This window comes from Balaenoptera acutorostrata, chromosome 10 (assembly GCF_949987535.1).
Source record: "Balaenoptera acutorostrata chromosome 10, mBalAcu1.1, whole genome shotgun sequence".
Classification (NCBI taxonomy): Eukaryota; Metazoa; Chordata; class Mammalia; order Artiodactyla; family Balaenopteridae; genus Balaenoptera; species Balaenoptera acutorostrata.
Window position 1 is genome coordinate 85,100,854 of NC_080073.1, and position 18,256 is coordinate 85,119,109.

The window sequence follows — 18,256 nt, forward strand, 5'->3', positions numbered from 1 at the left end:
AACCCCGCCTTTCTAACCTGAAGTCTGGCTCCTTACCTCTGAGCCACACAACACCGCAACCCAGCGGCTGCACAAGAGGAGGGCCATTTTCTAATTGCTCGCTAAGTGCAACTGTTGGGCTTTTTAACAAAGGTCTCCCTGGAGGGTACTCAGCGGGTCTATTCATCGTGGTTTCCAAGAGGGGCCAGGCCTAGGAAGACGCTTCTCGATTCAATCCTAATTGAAGCAGTCTTGGCAGGATTGGGCGCCCAGCTGAGAGGGTGGCAGGAGGGGTCTTTCTTGTGATTTTCATTTATTCCCGGAGGGTCTTAATTCTGACTCTGTATCCATTCTGAAGGTAAACCGAGCGTTTGTAGCCGTGATTACAGAGGGACAGTCAGTCCTTTTCTCCTTCTATTTCTTTACAGGTTAATGCAACCGGCTGAGAGAGGCATCACAATGCAAGTGTAAAATTTTGTTCAGAGAAGAAATTTGGTGTCAAACTAAGGGCAGGAGTTTGGAGAAAAGCGGAATTTCCGTTTTGCCTTAGCCTCTTACCGTAATTTCTTGGAGAAGTTACTTGGCTTTTGTATCAATGACACCATCTTTTAAATAAGATTAACGAGGAAGACGTCTCTTCGTAAGAATTATATCAATACTAAATAATACAGAAATAGTTCAGATTCTCAACACTTGTAAAATTTTTCACAGCTGGAAGCCTGTAGGACCACGTGGCCTAATGGATAAGGCGTCTGACTTCGGATCAGAAGATTGAGGGTTCGAATCCCTTCGTGGTTGTAAGTTCCTTTTTCACGCTCCGGTTCGCTTTTCCCAGGCATCACTGTCCCAGCTCTCAGATTCCAAATTATAGCATCTGAGCACTCCAGAGATCTCCACTCTGGTATGATTGATTCAGTAAGTGGGCTCGGCGCCAGCCCCCTGTATCCAACCGCTCGTACTTTAGAAGTCCTTGGCCAGACAGGCACACAGGTGTGGGAACAGGGAAAAGCGCCAGCCCTGGTCTTTCTGACCCTCTTTTAGTGGGTTGGGTGAGCACAGTGAACGAGGTGGGTGCGACAGGGCACAAATGTCAAGGAATTTTGCTCGCTGGTCAGGCAGTGCCGGGACGTCTCTGTTATTTTAGCGTGAGACGACCCTCACTCTTCCATTGGTTTTCAGTTGGTTCTCGGCAATTTGACGCTGAAAACGCGTCTTTATGTTGAGAGATTTTTTTTGAAGTCAGTTTAAATGTCGCCCCCTTGCGAAAGGAAAACTTGCCACATTTTAGAGGCGCTAGAGAAACGATGTTCTAAAACCCGCCCCTGATTCAGGTGGCTGCCTCCCGAGAGGCGCGCAGTCCTTCTCTGGCCTCTGCAGAGACCTCCTGTGGGTTCCTCCGCACGGTGTGGGATGAAGTAGTTGGACTTTCAGCAATATCTGAGGAACCAGGGTTGAAACAGAGACCTGAAACTATGAGAAGAGGCCAGTCACGCAAATTAGGACGAAGAGGGAGCAGCCTCTACACAAGTGGAAAGAATGTAGCCAAATACATTTAAATATTTAGATGTAATGGACAAATTAATAGAACAATATGACGTATCAAAGTAGATTCAAGAAGGAATCGCAATTTTAAATAGTCTTAAACTATGAAATATTTTGAATTAGTTGTCAAGTCTTCCTACTGAGAAAATTCCACATCCTTTCATTTACCAGGGACTTCTTTAAAATATTCAAAGCAGAAATAAATCTAATCAGACACAACTCTTCCACAGTATAGGATAAAAAAAGAGAGAAAGAAAAAAAAAAAAAATCCACAACTACTCTTGCCGAATGCCGCAATGAGTTTTTTCCCATGAATGTACCTCTTAAACAGCTTTACTGAGGCACTATTTTCTAAAAATAAACTGCATATATTTAAACTTATAGTTTGACATATTTATAACTCATGAAACCATCACTACAATAAAGATAATGAACATAGACATCACCCCCAAACGTTTCCTCATGCCCTTTTGTAATCCCTGTTCATATGTTGCCAAACTTTGTTTGCTAGTATTTTGTTGAGTACTTTTGTGTCCATGTTTATAAGAGATATTGATCTATAGTTTTCTTATCTCATTATGTCTTTGACTGGTTTTAGCATCAGGGTAATATGGCCTTTTTTCCCAATTTTTAAAGAGTTTGTGAAGAATTAATATCAATTAAAAAATGTTTGGAAAACACTCCCATTTACCATTGCAACAAAAAGAATAAAATATCTAGGAATAAACCTACCTAAGGAGACAAAAGACCTGTATGCAGAAAATTATAAGACACTGATGAAAGAAACTAAAGATGATACAAATAGATGGAGAGATATACCATGGTCTTGGATTGGAAGAATCAACATTGTGAAAATGACTCTACTACCCAAAGCAATCTACAGATTCAATGCAATCCCTATCAAACTACCACTGGCATTTTTCACAGAACTAGAACAAGAAATTTCACAATTTGTATGGAAACACAAAAGACCCCGAATAGCCAAAGCAATCTTGAGAACAAAAAATGGAGCTGGAGGAATCAGCCTCCCTGACTTCAGACTATACTACAAAGCTACAGTAATCAAGACAGTTTGGTACTGGCACAAAAACAGAAACATAGATCAATGGAACAGGATAGAAAGCCCAGAGATGAACCCACGCACATATGGTCACCTTATCTTTGATAAAGGAGGCAAGCATATACAGTGGAGAAAAGACAGCCTCTTCAATAAGTGGTGCTGGGAAAACTGGACAGGTACATGTAAAAGTATGAAGTTAGAACACTCCCTAACACCACACACAAAAATAAACTCAAAATGGATTAAAGACCTAAATGTAAGACCAGACACTATAAAACTCTTAGAGGAAAACATAGGCAGAACACTCTATGACATAAATTACAGCAAAATCCTTTCTGACCCAGCTCCTAGAGAAATGGAAATAAAAACAAAAATAAACAAATGGGACCTAATGAAACTTCAAAGCTTTTGCACAGCAAAGGAAACCATAAACAAGACCAAAAGACAACCCTCAGAATGGGAGAAAATATTTGCAAATGAAGCAACTGACAAAGGATTAATCTCCAAGATTTACAAGCAGCTCATGCAGCTCAATAACAAAAAAAAAAAACAAACAACCCAATCCAAAAATGGGCAGAAGACCTAAATAGACATTTCTCCAAAGAAGATATACAGATTGCCAACAAACACATGAAAGACTGCTCAACATCATTAATCATTAGAGAAATGCAAATCAAAACTACAATGAGATATCATCTCACACCGGTCAGAGTGGCCATCATCAAAAAATCTAGAAACAATAAATGCTGGAGAGGGTGTGGAGAAAAGGGAACACTCTTGCACTGTTGGTGGGAATGTAAATTGATACAGCCACTATAGAGAACAGTATGGAGGTTCCTTAAAAAACTAAAAATAGAACTACCATACGACCCAGCAATCCCACTACTGGGCATATACCCTGAGAAAACCATAATTCAAAAAGAGTCATGTACCAAAATGTTCATTGCAGCTCTATTTACAATAGCCAGGACATGGAAGAAACCTAAGTGTCCATCATCGGATGAATGGATAAAGAAGATGTGGCACATATATACAATGGAATATTACTCAGCCATAAAAAGAAATGAAATGGAGTTATTTGTAGTGAGGTGGATGGAGCTAGAGTCTGTCATACAGTGAAGTAAGTCAGAAAGAGAAAAACAAATACAGTATGCTAACACATATATATGGAATCTAAGGAAAGAAAAAAAAAGGCCATGAAGAACCTAGTGGCAAGACAGGAATAAAGACACAAACCTACTAGAGAATGGACTTGAGGATATGGGGAAGGGGAAGGGTAAGATGTGACAAAGAGAGCGAGTGGCATGGACATATATACACTACCAAACGTAAAATAGATAGCTAGTGGGAAGCAACCGCATAGCACAGGGAGATCAGCTCTGTGCTTTGTGACCACCTAGAGGTGTGGTATAGGGAGGGCGGGAGGGAGGGAGATGCAAGAGGGAAGAGATATGGGAACATATGTATATGTATAACTGATTTACTTTGTTATAAAGCAGAAACTAACACACCATTGTAAAGCAATTATACTCCAATAAAGATGTTAAAAAAAATGTTTGGGAGAATTCAGCAGTGAAGATGTCTCGGCTTTTCTTTGTGGGTAATTTTTACTAAATCAATCTGTTTGCTTGTTATAGACTCTTATTCCATGCTAAATGCCATTATCAGTCAACTACATCTTTGTAACAAACCTCACCTAAATTTAGTGGCTTAAAACAATAATTATTTATTTTGTTTGCAATTTTGAAGTTCAACAACTTGGGCTGTGCTTAACCAGGCAATACTTTTGCTGGTTTTGCTTGTGGTCACTCATTGATTGCAGTCACCTGGCAGCTTGACTGGGACCAGATGGTCCAAAATGTTCCCACTCACAGTCTGATGAGTGTGGCTGGGATGGCTGGTATGGCAGGGACTCACTCTTCACATGATTTTCCATCCTCTAGGAGGTTAGGTGGGATTTCTTCACATGGTGTCTCAGGGTCCCAAGACAACAAGAGGAGAAGTTGTAAGACTCTTGAGGCCATCTTGGAACTCTCACAATCTCACTTCCACAACACCATTACCACAGCATTCTATTGGCCAGAGCACAAGTTCAGCTCACATACAAGAGGGAGGAAAATAGACTCCGCCTCTTAATGGTAGCTGCTGCACAACCACATTGCAAAGGGACATGTATAATGGGAGGAATTTGTGGCCATTAATCAATCAATAATTTATTATCTCATTTAACACTAAAAACAACACTCTGAATAGCCCCTATTGATATGTCTATTGTATATCTTGGTAAGTAAGTTATCCATGATCACTTCTTTACCAGCGGTAATCTAAATTGGTCTGTGAGTCTCGTTTCGAATCCACATGTACCTGGTGGGCAGCTCAGGGTTGGGCCGGGGAGAACGTAAGCACTCTAAAACGTAGAAGCAGCTGAAAAGGAACTGATAGTGCTGAGCACTTGCGCACGGGCAATTATAAATCTTTTGTAAAGCCGGAGAGCTCCATGTCCGTGTCTCAGGATGACTCTGATAATGTTTAAGATCCAGGTGAGATTAAGTGACCCACACATAGGCTCCTGACTCAACTCATTTTCTGAGACTGAATACCTGTGTCGCCAATATATCTACAGGCAGCATGGACTTATAAAGAGTAATAAGCATCCCAGAGGAAGCCAGAGGAGTGGAGAAACGGAGGAAAGCAAGTTCAAGGACAGGAAATTTTCCACTGAAAGTCCTGTAAGAAAAACCAAGATCGTCCGCATTTCACATAATTGACAAATCAGACGTAGTTGAATACTGTGAACAGTCGTCTTGGCAAGTGTCAAATGATAAATTGCCAAAGTGTTGGAAGAAGGCAGGCACCACACTGAGCAGGATGGTACTTGTTATGCATGACTTTAAGAGAGAATTTTAAGACAAATCACAAGCAAGATGTAGGACAGAAATCACAACAGTTGATCTCTTCGGGGGGTGACCTCAAATTTGGCCTGTCTCGTTGTATGGGCTAGAGAGTAGTAAAAGTTGCTCCAGGTGAGGCTCGAACTCACAACCTCGGCATCGCTCACAAGTGTACTGTCTTATAAGTACCGCGCGCTAACCGATTGCGCCACTGGAGCTACGTTAGGGAGGTATAAGTGAATATACTTTCACAGATGAAGACGGTATTTTTGTTAAAGGTATTAAATGTTATGAATAAAATGGCACCTTCTGATATGGGGCTTCCACAAATGGGATTAAAAGCAGCAATCAAGGCATCCCTGGTATTTGCCAATCTGCAGCCGTTTCCCCTACAGTACAGAGATGCTGCCGGGGCTGAGCGTCACAGTTATCTCTATCTTGATTTTCCGCTCAGATTCCCACGGCTTCTCTAAATTCAGACTGTTATTTGAAAGCATTTGAATGAAAAAAAAAATTACATTGGTTCCACAAAGGCAGGAAGCTTTCCACTTAGGAGTGTGTGTTCCATCTGTAAGAAACCAGTGCATTTTCATTGCTTCCGGATTCCCGCGGACTTTCCATCTCAGCGGTTCTACTTTCTTGAGTTTCCCGTCTCCACTCTGAGCTCCGCTCGACTGACCTTTCTTCTGCTTTAGATGCCACCTATCCCACCCCGACCCGATCACTCGCTGTTTTTTAACCTAAAAATGTTAAAATACGTTGTTATCCTGAAACATTCAGAGCTAATATTTCCTTTCGAAAAACCACTGTTATAAATGTACAGATGTAATACATACTAAGGAAATGCAGAAAAACAAAAAGATAACTTGAACATTTTCTGAAGTCTCATACTCAGAGAAATCTATTGTTTATATTTGTTGTAGTTCATTTCAAGCTTTTAGTGGACGCACTGTGAACCAGACCTGAGCCACAACTCCATTTGTTACCTGGTCCCTATTGCCTCCATTTTAACAGGGGGGCCATGATGACACTTTGGGTCTTTCCGTATCAATATCAACTTGGACCTTGTTTCCAACAGTCCTTGAAATGTGAGGGTGTTTCTCTTTCTTGAGTTTATGGTTATTGAGTAAATGGTCATAAGTCCCCTTAGGAAAGGAATGGGGGAATTATATGCTACATATTTGCAGTGGCACTGCAGGGTCCTCAGGACTTGGCTTCTCCTTTAGTCAAAAATTTCAGGTCTGAAAACTGGTTTAAGATCAGAAATTGAGAAAGGTATTGTGATTTTATTTTTAACTGGGGCAGCTGCCCTCAGTCTCCTGATTATCTATCCTCAATTTCTTCTGATTGTGTAGACAGTGATATGCTTGTTGACTTCCCATCTATCTTGCTTCTAGAGATGCTGTATTTTATTAATTATCCCAAACACTCTGCAAAGTTGGCTACCACTCTGAAATTGTCTCTCATTACAGTAATTTCACCCACACACTCCTGGGGCATGCAGATGCACATGCACACACACACACACACACACACACACACACACACACTCATGGATTCTGATGGTTGAGTGCTGCTATCTCTGGCCTGAATTATTTCAGGATCCTATAATCCCCATTGCTGTCAGTGAATTTACTTCTGTAGCAGAATCTCATACCATCAGCCCAGCGCCAGTAGAGGACACTCATCATAGAACTTCTCAGTGAGGCTGGTGCCCCTCTCCCCAGCATATTACTTTTTTTTTTTAAACAGAATGTCCTTTGGCCCTCTTGTGACACCTTCATCTAGTGGGTTTTCCAGCGTTACATGGTAAATCCAATAAATCCACTCTAGCATGCCCACTTTTCTGAGCTTTTGATCCCTCCTTTGTGCCATCAATCACAAGAGTCATGGCATTCTTACCACATTTAGTGAGAGCCATTTCTTTTTCAAGCAGGAGAATCCTAATAGTATGTTGAGTTCTTGCCAGTGTGTAAAAATTCTGTACTTTTGGAGAATGCTCCAGTATCAGTAAACTCTACTTCAGCTAACTTTGAGTTCTCTTCTTGATCCAGAACCCTTAGAATTTAGTTCTATATGGGAAAGACGCTGAGTGAGTGGCAGAGGCATGTGTTTGGCAGAGGAGAGGTCTCTGCATTGTCTTCAAGGAAGAACCCTTAATAAGGAGGACTGGGTTACTTCTAAAAGGCTCAAAGGATCTTGGGAAATCTGGAGATTTAGAAGTTCTAGTGCATCCCACCAGATGTCTCCATTCAATGTCTCAAGGTTCTATTCTTTTCCAATCAAGGCCATGACCTAGGCATAGAAGATAATCTAGTTTGAGAATTTAACCCACTTTGGAGTTCTACTATTCTTATGATTAAATCTTGGATCTGAAACTTAGCTTTTTATGCTCTTGAGTTGCAGGATATGAGAGGTTCTTTATATCCTATTATGGAGACACTCTGGCTTTCACAGTTAGCCTTTATTTGATGAGATATCATCCTCAGCCTTTAATCATCTTTTTCCAAGGCATCAATTTCTTCTAATAACAACTATACAATTCTATTACATTATTATTACCATTTCTCCCATATTTATCAAGCACCTGATACATCACATCTTCTTGTGCATATCCACCAGTGTAGCATCTCAGTTCAGGTTTGGTGAAAGTTTTAAAAACTGCTACCTTTTGCCAGTGGCTGTTTGTGCTCCATCAATCCCCTCACTACCAACCAGATGGTGGGTAATTCAGCTTCAAAAATCTCATCTTATCATCCTCTTTCTCAGATCACTTTTGGTACTAACTGTTGTAGGTTGGGTTCCCCGGAAAGACTCCAAGATGGGGATTTGCATTCAGAAAGTTTACTGGGGCACTACCTCAGGGTCAACACCTGAGAAGCAATGAAGAGAATCAGAATTTGTCAGAGGGAGAAATTGGGCTGCAGTACAAGTGCAAAAGGGCAACTGCCTACCCCTTGGGGGTCTCCACCACTGGAATGGGTCCTTCAGAGTTGTCCTAAATTGAGAAGCCAGATCGTGGCTGTTATACCTCTCATTGACCAATAATTGCATACAGGCTGCCTCCGGAAATGAAATGTGACCTTGACCTGAGACAAGTCCTAAAGAGGGATGAGAGTTGAGAGCCATCAGGTAACAACCTTTCAAGGACCTGGGATGGTAAATCCTTCTGTCCAGGGGGTTCAGGTAATTTGGTCAATCCACCATCTGTGACAGTCACAGTGAGGAAGAAGAGAAAGGTATGATGAGTTTGAGCACAGGATAGGATTTAAAAACCACCACACTGATCCCTGTTGCTGCAGAAAACATTTTATTGGAGATAGGGTCAGGGCTGGTTCTGAAGCTGAGGAATCTAAGGTTGAGAGAGGAAAGACTGTCCTTCAAAGGGTGCTCTGCCCAAGTGTCACAATCTGAATGCAGTAAAGATCAGACATAGGAAAGTTTTTGTAGGGTCCAAATTAGAAAGAGGCTCCAGTTCCCACTATTGTGAAGATGCCCTTCACTTCATGTGAGGCAATTTCCTGCTCCCACTCGACCTAGGGCTCCTACAGAAGAGTGACAGATCAGTGGGGGCAGGGGTGGGCGGGGTGTCACAGATAAAGACTGATCCGAAAATGTTTGGAAATTGACATTTCGTGTTTCTCCTGGGGAAGGAAATATGTTATGAAGTGGAACCTAAATTGTATGGCTATACACCCCATTGCTATTTCTACACCTTTAGGGTAGAGAGAGAAGGAGAAATCAGAATGTGTAGCAACGTTCTTTTTCAGGATATTGTGACAAACTGAACCTTCCTCATGGAAGGATGATTTTCCTTTGATGGATATGCATTATTAAATTTGTAACAGATGTCTGAGGATTTAGGGTTTCCATTCTGTTTTTTCTTCACCCACTTACTCTTGCAAGGGGAAATAGCAGTAGCCTTCTGAATATAAATCTACTTGGTAGAGAGTGGGAATTTTGGCACTATAGAGGTGATTTAGTCAAGTGGAGGCCATTTAGGAAGAGAGTGTAGTGAAAAGACGGATTTTTTTTTTTTTTTGAACAGGTCTTCAGGTAAGAAGCAGGATGGCTCCTGCCCCCAACTTGGTCTTCCTATTCAGTTTTGAGCTGTTTCAAGTATGCCAGAATATCTGACTTGACTGTACTGACTGGAGCCTGATGGAACCAGCGCATGACAGGGACTCCATCAGGTCCCACCAGGAACTTTTCAAAATTCCAGCGGATGTCGTGGGCCATGACGGGTTCCCAGGATATATGCTTGATTGAGCCCATAAGTTCAGAAGGGTGAGGACAGGATTGCTGAAGGAGAGAGATGGAAAAGAGAAATGACAGTATCATTTCTGCTCTTGGATGATTCAGGCTATTTTCACCCACAGGTAATCTGCTCCCTCTTATATCAAGATATTTTCATTTCCTCTGATTACTAATATATTCTCTGAATCACAAAGATACCAACTACCAAGAATGTTGTAGATATTATAGCAAAAGTCTATTCCCTCTTTCTGTTTCTCTCTGTGACCACATCACAGAATCCTGCTGCTATGAATAAGATATGTCACCTCTCTAGCTTTCAGTTTCCTTTTCTGCGAAGTGAATGGTTTAGATTAGAATGTAGTTTCCCAAGTCTTGATACTCCATGGGCCAGTAACATTTCAAAAATATCTTTTGGGACCAATAGGAGTTCCAACATTTTGTTTTGTCAAATAAGAGAAAATTTTAAAAACATCATTGCTTCACCATTTAGTTTTAAAAAGATAATTATAAGAATAAATTACATATAGGTACTAATCTTAGAATAAAGGGTAGCCCTATAAATCAGTTGAGTTTATGAAATCCTCCTTATATTGTCCTATTTTTTCAATTTACTGAGAATATATAAAAATCTCAACATAGGCCAGCTTTGGCCCACAGTTCAGCATCTAAGAACACTGAACTCTGATTGATGATCTTTAGGGGCCCGTTCAGCTCTCACATTCTCTATATCTAAGAGTCAGTGTTTCATAAAAGGCACTTACTACATTGTATTATACCTGATTTCTTTTTTTTTTTTTTTTTTTTTTTTTTTTTTTTTTTTTTTTAATGAGGATCTTGAATCAGATGCGTATGTTTGATTGATTGATTGATTGATTTTGGCTGTGTTGGGTCTTCGTTTCTGTGCGAGGGCTTTCTCCAGTTGTGGCAAGCGGGGGCCACTCTTCATCGCGATGCGCGGGCCTCTCTCGTTGCGGAGCACAGGCTCCAGACGCGCAGGCTCAGCAGTTGTGGCTCACGGGCCCAGCCGCTCTGCGGCATGTGGGATCTTCCCAGGCCAGGGCTCGAACCCGTGTCCCCTGCATTAGCAGGCAGATTCTCAACCACTGCGCCACCAGGGAAGCCCTATACCTGATTTCTATGTCATCCTCTCCAGTATGAAATCATCAAGGAATAGGGACTGTTTCTATTCATCTTTATACCCTTATTATTTAGAAAACTGCCTTATAGATAGCAGGCACTCAACAAGTATACCTTGAATGTATAAATGAATGAATGTCAGTGAACAAAAGAGGGTGGTCCCAGTGAAAGGTGCCACTCTATACAACTCTCTCCACCACACAAAGCCAGAGCATCATAGATACTAACAAATTAAGCCCCAATCGCTATGCTAATCTGGAGATCTCTTCCAAAGAGTCCAATCCCACCTCCAGGCAGGTGCCCTTGGATCCATTTCCACTACACCAACTCTATGCTAGGAATATTTGGGAGGAAGAGGCTTAGGTCAGTGATTAACTCACCTTCAAGAAGGTGAAGACTTTCTGCTCTTTTTTGCCATTCACATCCCCTTTCTCAAAAAGCTGGAAATTAGGTACATATCCTCCTCCTGGATGGACATACCTGCAATGAACCATAATGTTCCCAGGAAGCTCCAGAATATATAAGAGAAAGTTATGATGGGGTACCAGAATTTGAGGTCATGAGAAAGGGGAGAGAGAGGTGGAGGTATAAAAAACAGGGCTGGGAAGGGAAAATAAGGCCATTTTTAAACTTTGGGCTCCCTGATTCACTTTATTTTCCCTATTCCACATCCTATCACTGTCTCCCCCTGCACTGTTTCTGTACCAGCAATACCAGGAGCTATTTCTGTGCTCCTGCTCCTCCATGGTCCATCCAGTTCTCACTTCCCAGAGAGGGGGAGAGAGTGTTTGACACTGCCAGACTCATATCAGCAGAGGCCAAAGTTAAAATCAGTTTGCAGATGCCCCTAAGCCTATTAACCCACTACACATCCCAGAAGTCCCCAATATGGAAGTGCCTCTGGAAACAGAGGAAAGGTAGACAGAGACCCCTATAGAGTTTCAAGCAGGCACTTACTTCAGTCCCGGAAGGATCTCTGAGTTCTCTCCTGGTTCTTGCTTTCCAAATTGGTTGCAGGGAAAGCCCAACACAACTAGGTCAAACGGCTTCAGCTCCTCCTGAAGTGCACTCAGTTCTATGGGTAGAGAAGGGACAATATGGCGGCCTGGCTAGAGAGCCTCCTTGTGTAGAGAAAGATCCTTAGAGATACCCATTTTACAGAGGAAAAAAGCAGAGGCCCGGGGAAGGAAAAAAAAAAAAAATCTAGGTCAGAAAGACTGTTCGTGGCAGGGCTGAAATTAGATACTGGATCTCCAAACATGTATTCAAAATGTTATAGTGCAGTATTTCCCAAATCTGCAGCACATCAGAATCAGGTGGGGGCCTTCCCTTAAAAATAGGGATACCCAGGTTCCATTCCAGAAAAATTTCTGATTACATTCTTCTGAGATGGCTCCCCAGTCACCTTTATTATTCTAAAGCTCACCAGGTCACTGCTGGTGGGATTGTAAAATGGTTTAAGTACTATGGAAAATAGTATGGAGGTTTCCCAAAAAATTAAAAATAGAACTACCATAGATCAGCATTCCCACTTCTGGGTATATATGCAAAGAATTCAAAATAGGGCCTCAAAGAGATATTTGCGCATCCATGTTCATAGGAGCACTATTCATAAAAATCAAGAAGTGGAAGCAACACAAATGTCCATCAATGGATGAATGGATAAACAAATGTGGTATATCCGTACAATGGAATATTATTCAGCCTTAAAATGGAAGGAAATTCTGTCACATGCTACGACATGGATGAACCTTGATGACATTATGCTAAGTGAAATAGACTAGTCATGAAAAAGACAAATACTGCAGGTAAGACAAATACATTTGGTATCTAAAGTAGTCAAATTTATAGAAACAGAAGGTAGAATGGTGGTTACTAGGGGTTGGGGGGAAGGGGAAAAGGAGAGCTGTTATTTAATGGGTACAGAATTTCAGTTTTGCAAGATGGAAAAGTTCTGGAGATTTGTTTCACAAGAATGAATATTTTTAACACTACTGAACAGTATTCTTAAAAATGGTTAAAATGGTAAATTTTATGTCATGTCTTTTTGTACCACAATTAAAAAATGAAAAGCTCATCAGGTGATTTTTAAACAAAACTACATTTAAACATCACTTCTCATCAGTTTGCCTTCCCTGGTTGGTTAATTGGTAGATTGAATCTCTCTTTTTAAAAGGAAAAGACACACACAATGAGAATGTGCTTCTCTCCTCTGCACAAGCTGGTTCATCCTGGGTGGAGTGTGGGTAAATCTGACAGGAGCAAAGAGAACCAGAGAAATTCCAAGTTGAGCTTCCTGGTGTTCTTCAACAGTCTTCAGGATGTTAAAGATGCATTCTACCTAAAAACCCTCATTGATATGCCAAAACACAAGCTTCCAACTGCCTTCTTCCCCAAGTTTTCCAATCTGTCTCCTCAGACTTTAATATTTGTCTTCTTTGTTCACCCTTTCTGAGCTAGATACTTTCAGTCCCCTAGCAAACACTAACCAGTCCCACCCAGATTCTGCTCAGCCAACGGGGTCAACTGATACTTCCTCTTAGTCCTTTTATTTTTATTTATTTATTTATTTTTGCAATATGAGATTGCTTTCCTGTTTCCAAATGGTTCCTTAGTACCTTTCCCCACATCCTCCACTCTTGTCTTTAGTCACTGTAGGTAATCACTTCCTCTAGGAAAGAGACAATAAATTAGGAAACATGTCTACCAGTCCTTGAGTAGCTATTTCTCAGTTTCCTCATCTGTTATGTACAGAGTGGGAACTGAATAAATTGATTTTTAAAGTCCCTATAAACTGGTAAAATGAAGTATGGTCCAGTAGAATATTCTTCAGTCTTAAAAAAGAGGGAGGCAATGGTCTAAACTCCAAGGTAACTTATTAATTTTAAAAAGCAAATTGGCAAATAGTATTTATAATATGTTATCAACTGGGGGAAAAGAAAAAAAAAGAATACCTATATATTTTGTGAACGATAATATTGGTCATCTGAAGGGAGGGGAAAGAGATGAAAAAACTTTTCACTCTAAACTTCTTTATTCCTTTAATTTTGAGGCTTGTGAATATATTACCTTGTAAAAATATAACATAACCAAGAATTTAAAATCGAAGTTCTTATTAGTTCAAATATAAGAAGTGCATCTGTTTCTGAAAGAAAATAATCCTGTTCATTATTTATTGGCTTTCAAACAACATGGCCTAAGATATGAGAAAGATAAAATTCTGCCCCAAGTAATGTACAGAGAGGGAAAAACTACACTTAAAGGAGGCGTTGAGGTTGGAGAGGGAGTGTTTGCCTCTATTATGGCCTCCTCTACCAGCCCTTGCTCCAGTCAAATGTGCTCCAGGTATAAAGCCCCTTTCCCCTTTTCCCTGTCTTTGTAAGTTACATGTAAAACCCTGGAAAAGTCTCAAAAACATCAATCCTACCTCCTGTATTTACCAAGGAGACTTGAATCTTCAGGGAGGCTCCTAGATGTCAGATACATTATTGATTCTCCTGGAAATCTCAGGAGCAAAACAGAGGCAGGACATAGGAAGGGGTCAACAAACATTTTCTGTGAAGGTCCAGATAGTAATTTCAGATGGTCTCTGACACCATCACTCATACAACCACTCAACTCTGCCTTGTAGCTTAACATCCATCACAGACAATCTGTAAATGAGTGAGCATGGCTATGTTCAATAAAACTTTATTTACAAAAGTAGGCTGGCCAGATTTGCCCTGTGGACCATAGTTTACTGACTCCTGACATCAGGGAATAAAGTCACTTGATCATGAGTATTTATTTTGATACATATAATTAGAATTAGAATATAATTCCAACATGACTTAGAATATAATGAGCTGGAAAATTTATCCCCAAGGAGATTTGGTTATGAACTCTTACCAGGATGTTGAGCTGTCAGACCACAATAGGTGGCCACATTGACAAAAAGGACATGCTTGCCCACATACTGCTTGAACTGAATGTGTTCCTTTCCATTAAGAGTGAAAGCATCATAATCATAGATGGTACCTTTCACATATTTGTAGCAATCCATCTGGAAGATTTTAAAAAATCGTAATATTAGTAACAATAATTCCTAACATCGGTATAACCTTTCAAAGCACTCAAAGAATAATGCATATATTAACTGAGACCCAGAAAACAAATAAGAGTTGTCTAAGGTGTCAATGACAAGACTGAAACTAGGTCTTGTGACTTGAAAGGCAATGGTTTTTTGAGCAACAATCAGTCAAGTCTCTCTATTACCCTGGCAGAGGTGAGATACCAGGAACTGCTTGGATGAATGGAAAAGAGCAGAGATTCATGAGCTGGAATGCGATGGCCTGGAAGTAAGTGGAGACAAACAGAAAAGTGCACTGCCTTTCATGCTTCTATGAAAATGAGGCTACTCCTTATCTCTGTGTTGAAGGCATCTTGCCTGACTCCTTCAGTGAAGGGAAGGTTTTAAATTGCCTAAGTATTTTAGGATGGCCTTGTTACTTCTTTAACTTTCCCTAGGTCTTCTGACTTCTTACCCCACTCATCAGCATAGTGGAGTGGAAAGAGCTCTAATGGGGAATTAGAAGCCAGCTCTGTTGTTAAATTTCTTTATGGACCTGGGCAATTCTCATCCTTGGCCCTCAGTTTCCCCACTGGTAAAATGAAGACATTTGTCTAGATTCCTATCAGATCCTCAAGAGACCTTCCAGGTTTAACATTCTAGAATCTAATATTACCCCCATCTTGAGTAGTTTTCTCTCTCAATGCACTAGCCAATACTGTGAAATTCTAACTTTTTGTAGCTCCCAAGAAAGGAGATGGAGAGCTCAAAAATGCAACTGTGAACAGGTCACTAAAATCTGCCTAGCAGCATCCACCTTAGCACATACCCAGCTCCTCACCCATTGTGCTCGAGGTATCTAATACCTGCCTTCATCACCAGCTCCATCTAGCCTATACCTTATCAAATCTCCTGAACATATCTGAGCAAATTTCCACTTAACAGAAATAAGCTCCACGTGAAATCACCACTGCCTGTTCTTAGGTTAAATTCTTCTACAGGCAGATCTCATCCTCTCCCTCCACTGTCTCTATCCATGCAGGGTGCATGCAGTACCCAAAGGGTGCCGACTCCACGGTGCTCACCAGCACATCCTGATCTCTCTCCCTATATCGGGGAAGCCACTACAAATGGCTTCTGGAATGTAAAATCCGGAATTATGAAAAGAAAGCTAATGTCCAAACCACCCAGTGAGAAAAAGGCAGAGAGGTACTGACCAGAGAAAGGAGGGAAGGACATAATCTGATAAGAAATGTCCAGACTTAAACTGGGATTAAACTAGACTTCCTGGAAATGCAATGGACTATAAAGGATTTTAGTCAAACACCATCTGCCCCCACCTAAAGAAGTGATCCAACACAAAACCAAACCAAACTCTACCACTGATTCTATCCCTAGCATACCAGGTTGTAGCTACTTAGGCTCTGCTCCTGGGGAGAGAGGCATTTTCTCCACACAGGCTTTCGCACCTTTGCCTAAATGCATACACATATACACACACCAGCAAAACTGAGACATGTATAAAGAGAACATTGTATCATAGCATCCATTCCTATCTCCCTGATGCCTGGTTCCAAGCTAAACATTTTTAAGAATTTTCCTTTTTTCCCCCCTGTGCTACTGCAATGAAAATTACTGAAAATCATGTAGGGTACCAGAATATGGGGACTTAGACTCTGAACTTGAAGACTCCTCTTAGTCCAGTCCAGCTTACTCCTGGTATTCATTGCTGTTTCACATTTATTTAAGTCTGTATGATATGTCTCAAATACTTCCAGACTCAGCTTTTATTAAACAAATTCTACAGCCCAGAATCTCCACACCCAAGTAGACAGCACTGGATAACATAAAATCCATATCAACTCTCAAAAATAGGGAAATCACTCAAGAGGCTATCTAGTCAAGAGGGAGGAAAATCTTACTAGAGTTGCCTTTTATAGAACACATTATATGCATAATAATTATTGCTCACCCACCCAGTAATTGGGTGAGCAGGTGGGTAGATACTGTTACACACACATTTATGATGAGAAAGCAGAGACTAACAGAGGTGAGTTGACTTGTCTAAGGCCAAAAGTGATAACCCACTTTGTGAATGAGAGTTCGCTTGCCCCTAACTTCATGATTCCTTTTTGCTTCTGAGTCATCTAGTTCATTGCTATTCTTCCCTGAACTGCTCCTGCCACTGCCATACAAACATTTTCATCAATAAGGCAACTGAGCCATGAATTGGAAATAGAACTGAGGCCAGAATCCAAGACTCCTGATTTCAGATCCAGCTGTTTCAGGCCTCCAATTATTTTTTTCCATATGTTTTATGTTTCTCTGATAACTCTCTGATTTTATCCATCCCTAAAACTTCCACATTAGTTTTTTTCCACCTCTTCGTGGGTTTCCTGCTTAGCTGGTCTGAGATGACTCAACTCAGCCTCTCCTCCAAACCCTGGTCCCCAGCCACTCTGATGCCCACCACTGCCCCATGCCTCAGACCCAGCTCTGATGCACATACTGAGGTGGCTGGAGGGGTATCCAGGCGACCTCTACCTGGAGAAGGAGGGGAGAAAGGACCACAGTAAAAAGACACTCTCATCCCTACCCATATTCAACTCAAGGAACACCCATTCATAGGAGTGAAGAAAATTCAAGGAGAAGAGAAGAAAGGTTTAGGGGAACCCACAAAGAGGGAGAAAGCAGAGGTCAGAGTCTTACAAGAAGGACTGAGGGCAAGATTTGGGAGCAGGACAGAAGGCTCCACCTTTGAGCCCTGTCCCACCCTCTCTGGTGGTCACTCACCTTCTCCAGCTTAGAATTTGACTGCATGAAGCCAGCTAGGAAAAGGGGGAAAAGATAGGAGGCCCTTAACTGTACAGTCATGACTAGTATCTGTAGATCACTAGTCTGAGAGTCTGAGGTTGTCGGGTACCTGGCAGCCTTTTGATACCCTGGCAGGGACTAGCCCAAGCCTATGCAGGCCAGTTTCAGGGTGGCAAGGATTTCTGGGGCGTGAGTAGAGCAAGAGGACGTAGAATTCAAACCACATCCTCACCTACACACACCCCCGTGAGCACTCAGCGCTCACTAGTGCGATGAGGACCCGGGACTCACATAAATTCTGGCAGAATTATGAAAAGGTGAGGGCAAGCTCCACAGTCCTTGAAGACTATTGTCTATTTTTTCTGAGTGGATAGCCGTATCTAGCTGCAGACATCTCAGTAAAGTCACTACAAAAAGGCATGACTAGACATTCCAAATACTAATCCTAATATTACTATGTAAGTTAAAAAAAAAATCAAAGAATGGACCACATGTGATCCATTAGAAGGAAACTGGGCCTGAGGAAGG

At 41.3% G+C, this 18,256-nt stretch overlaps 1 protein-coding gene and 2 non-coding genes across 5 annotated transcripts; 1 reads left to right on the top strand and 2 right to left on the bottom strand.

Annotated features, from left to right (window-relative positions):
* The first annotated feature begins 704 nt into the window (after window positions 1–704).
* On the top strand, window positions 705–777 carry TRNAR-UCG (transfer RNA arginine (anticodon UCG)). The gene has a single exon. It is a non-coding gene; the product is annotated as a tRNA-Arg (tRNA).
* Window positions 778–5,596: 4,819 nt separating this feature from the next.
* On the bottom strand, window positions 5,597–5,690 carry TRNAI-UAU (transfer RNA isoleucine (anticodon UAU)). Its single transcript has 2 exons — window positions 5,653–5,690; window positions 5,597–5,632 (listed from the first exon to the last, which is right to left on the bottom strand). It is a non-coding gene; the product is annotated as a tRNA-Ile (tRNA).
* Window positions 5,691–9,567: 3,877 nt separating this feature from the next.
* On the bottom strand, window positions 9,568–17,788 carry GPX5 (glutathione peroxidase 5). 3 transcript variants are annotated; one of them, XM_007179080.2, is made up of 6 exons: window positions 17,704–17,788; window positions 17,453–17,454; window positions 14,755–14,908; window positions 11,824–11,941; window positions 11,247–11,346; window positions 9,568–9,774 (listed from the first exon to the last, which is right to left on the bottom strand). In XM_007179080.2, the coding sequence occupies exons 1-6, from the start codon at window positions 17,786–17,788 to the stop codon at window positions 9,568–9,570; spliced, it is 666 nt and encodes a 221-aa protein (XP_007179142.2). The 3 variants fall into 3 exon arrangements, with proteins under 3 accessions (XP_007179142.2, XP_007179141.2, XP_007179143.2); XM_007179079.2 differs by lacking the exon at window positions 17,453–17,454 and having other exon boundaries at window positions 17,708–17,788; XM_007179081.2 differs by lacking the exons at window positions 9,568–9,774; window positions 11,824–11,941 and having other exon boundaries at window positions 11,285–11,346.
* Between the last annotated feature and the right edge of the window lie 468 nt (window positions 17,789–18,256).

Bases quoted from the DNA above. Each gene is read 5' to 3' on its own strand.
- GPX5 (XM_007179080.2), bottom strand. From the start codon at position 17,788: ATGACTGTACAGTTAAGGGCCTCCTATCTTTTCCCCCTTTTCCTAGCT. The intron at 11,942-14,754 runs GTAAGAGTTCAT...CTCTACCCATAG, and splicing joins TCTGACAGCTCAACATCCTG to AACTGAGTGCACTTCAGGAG. The intron at 9,775-11,246 runs GTGAGTTAATCA...TCTCTCCTTCAG, and splicing joins AAGTCTTCACCTTCTTGAAG to CAATCCTGTCCTCACCCTTC.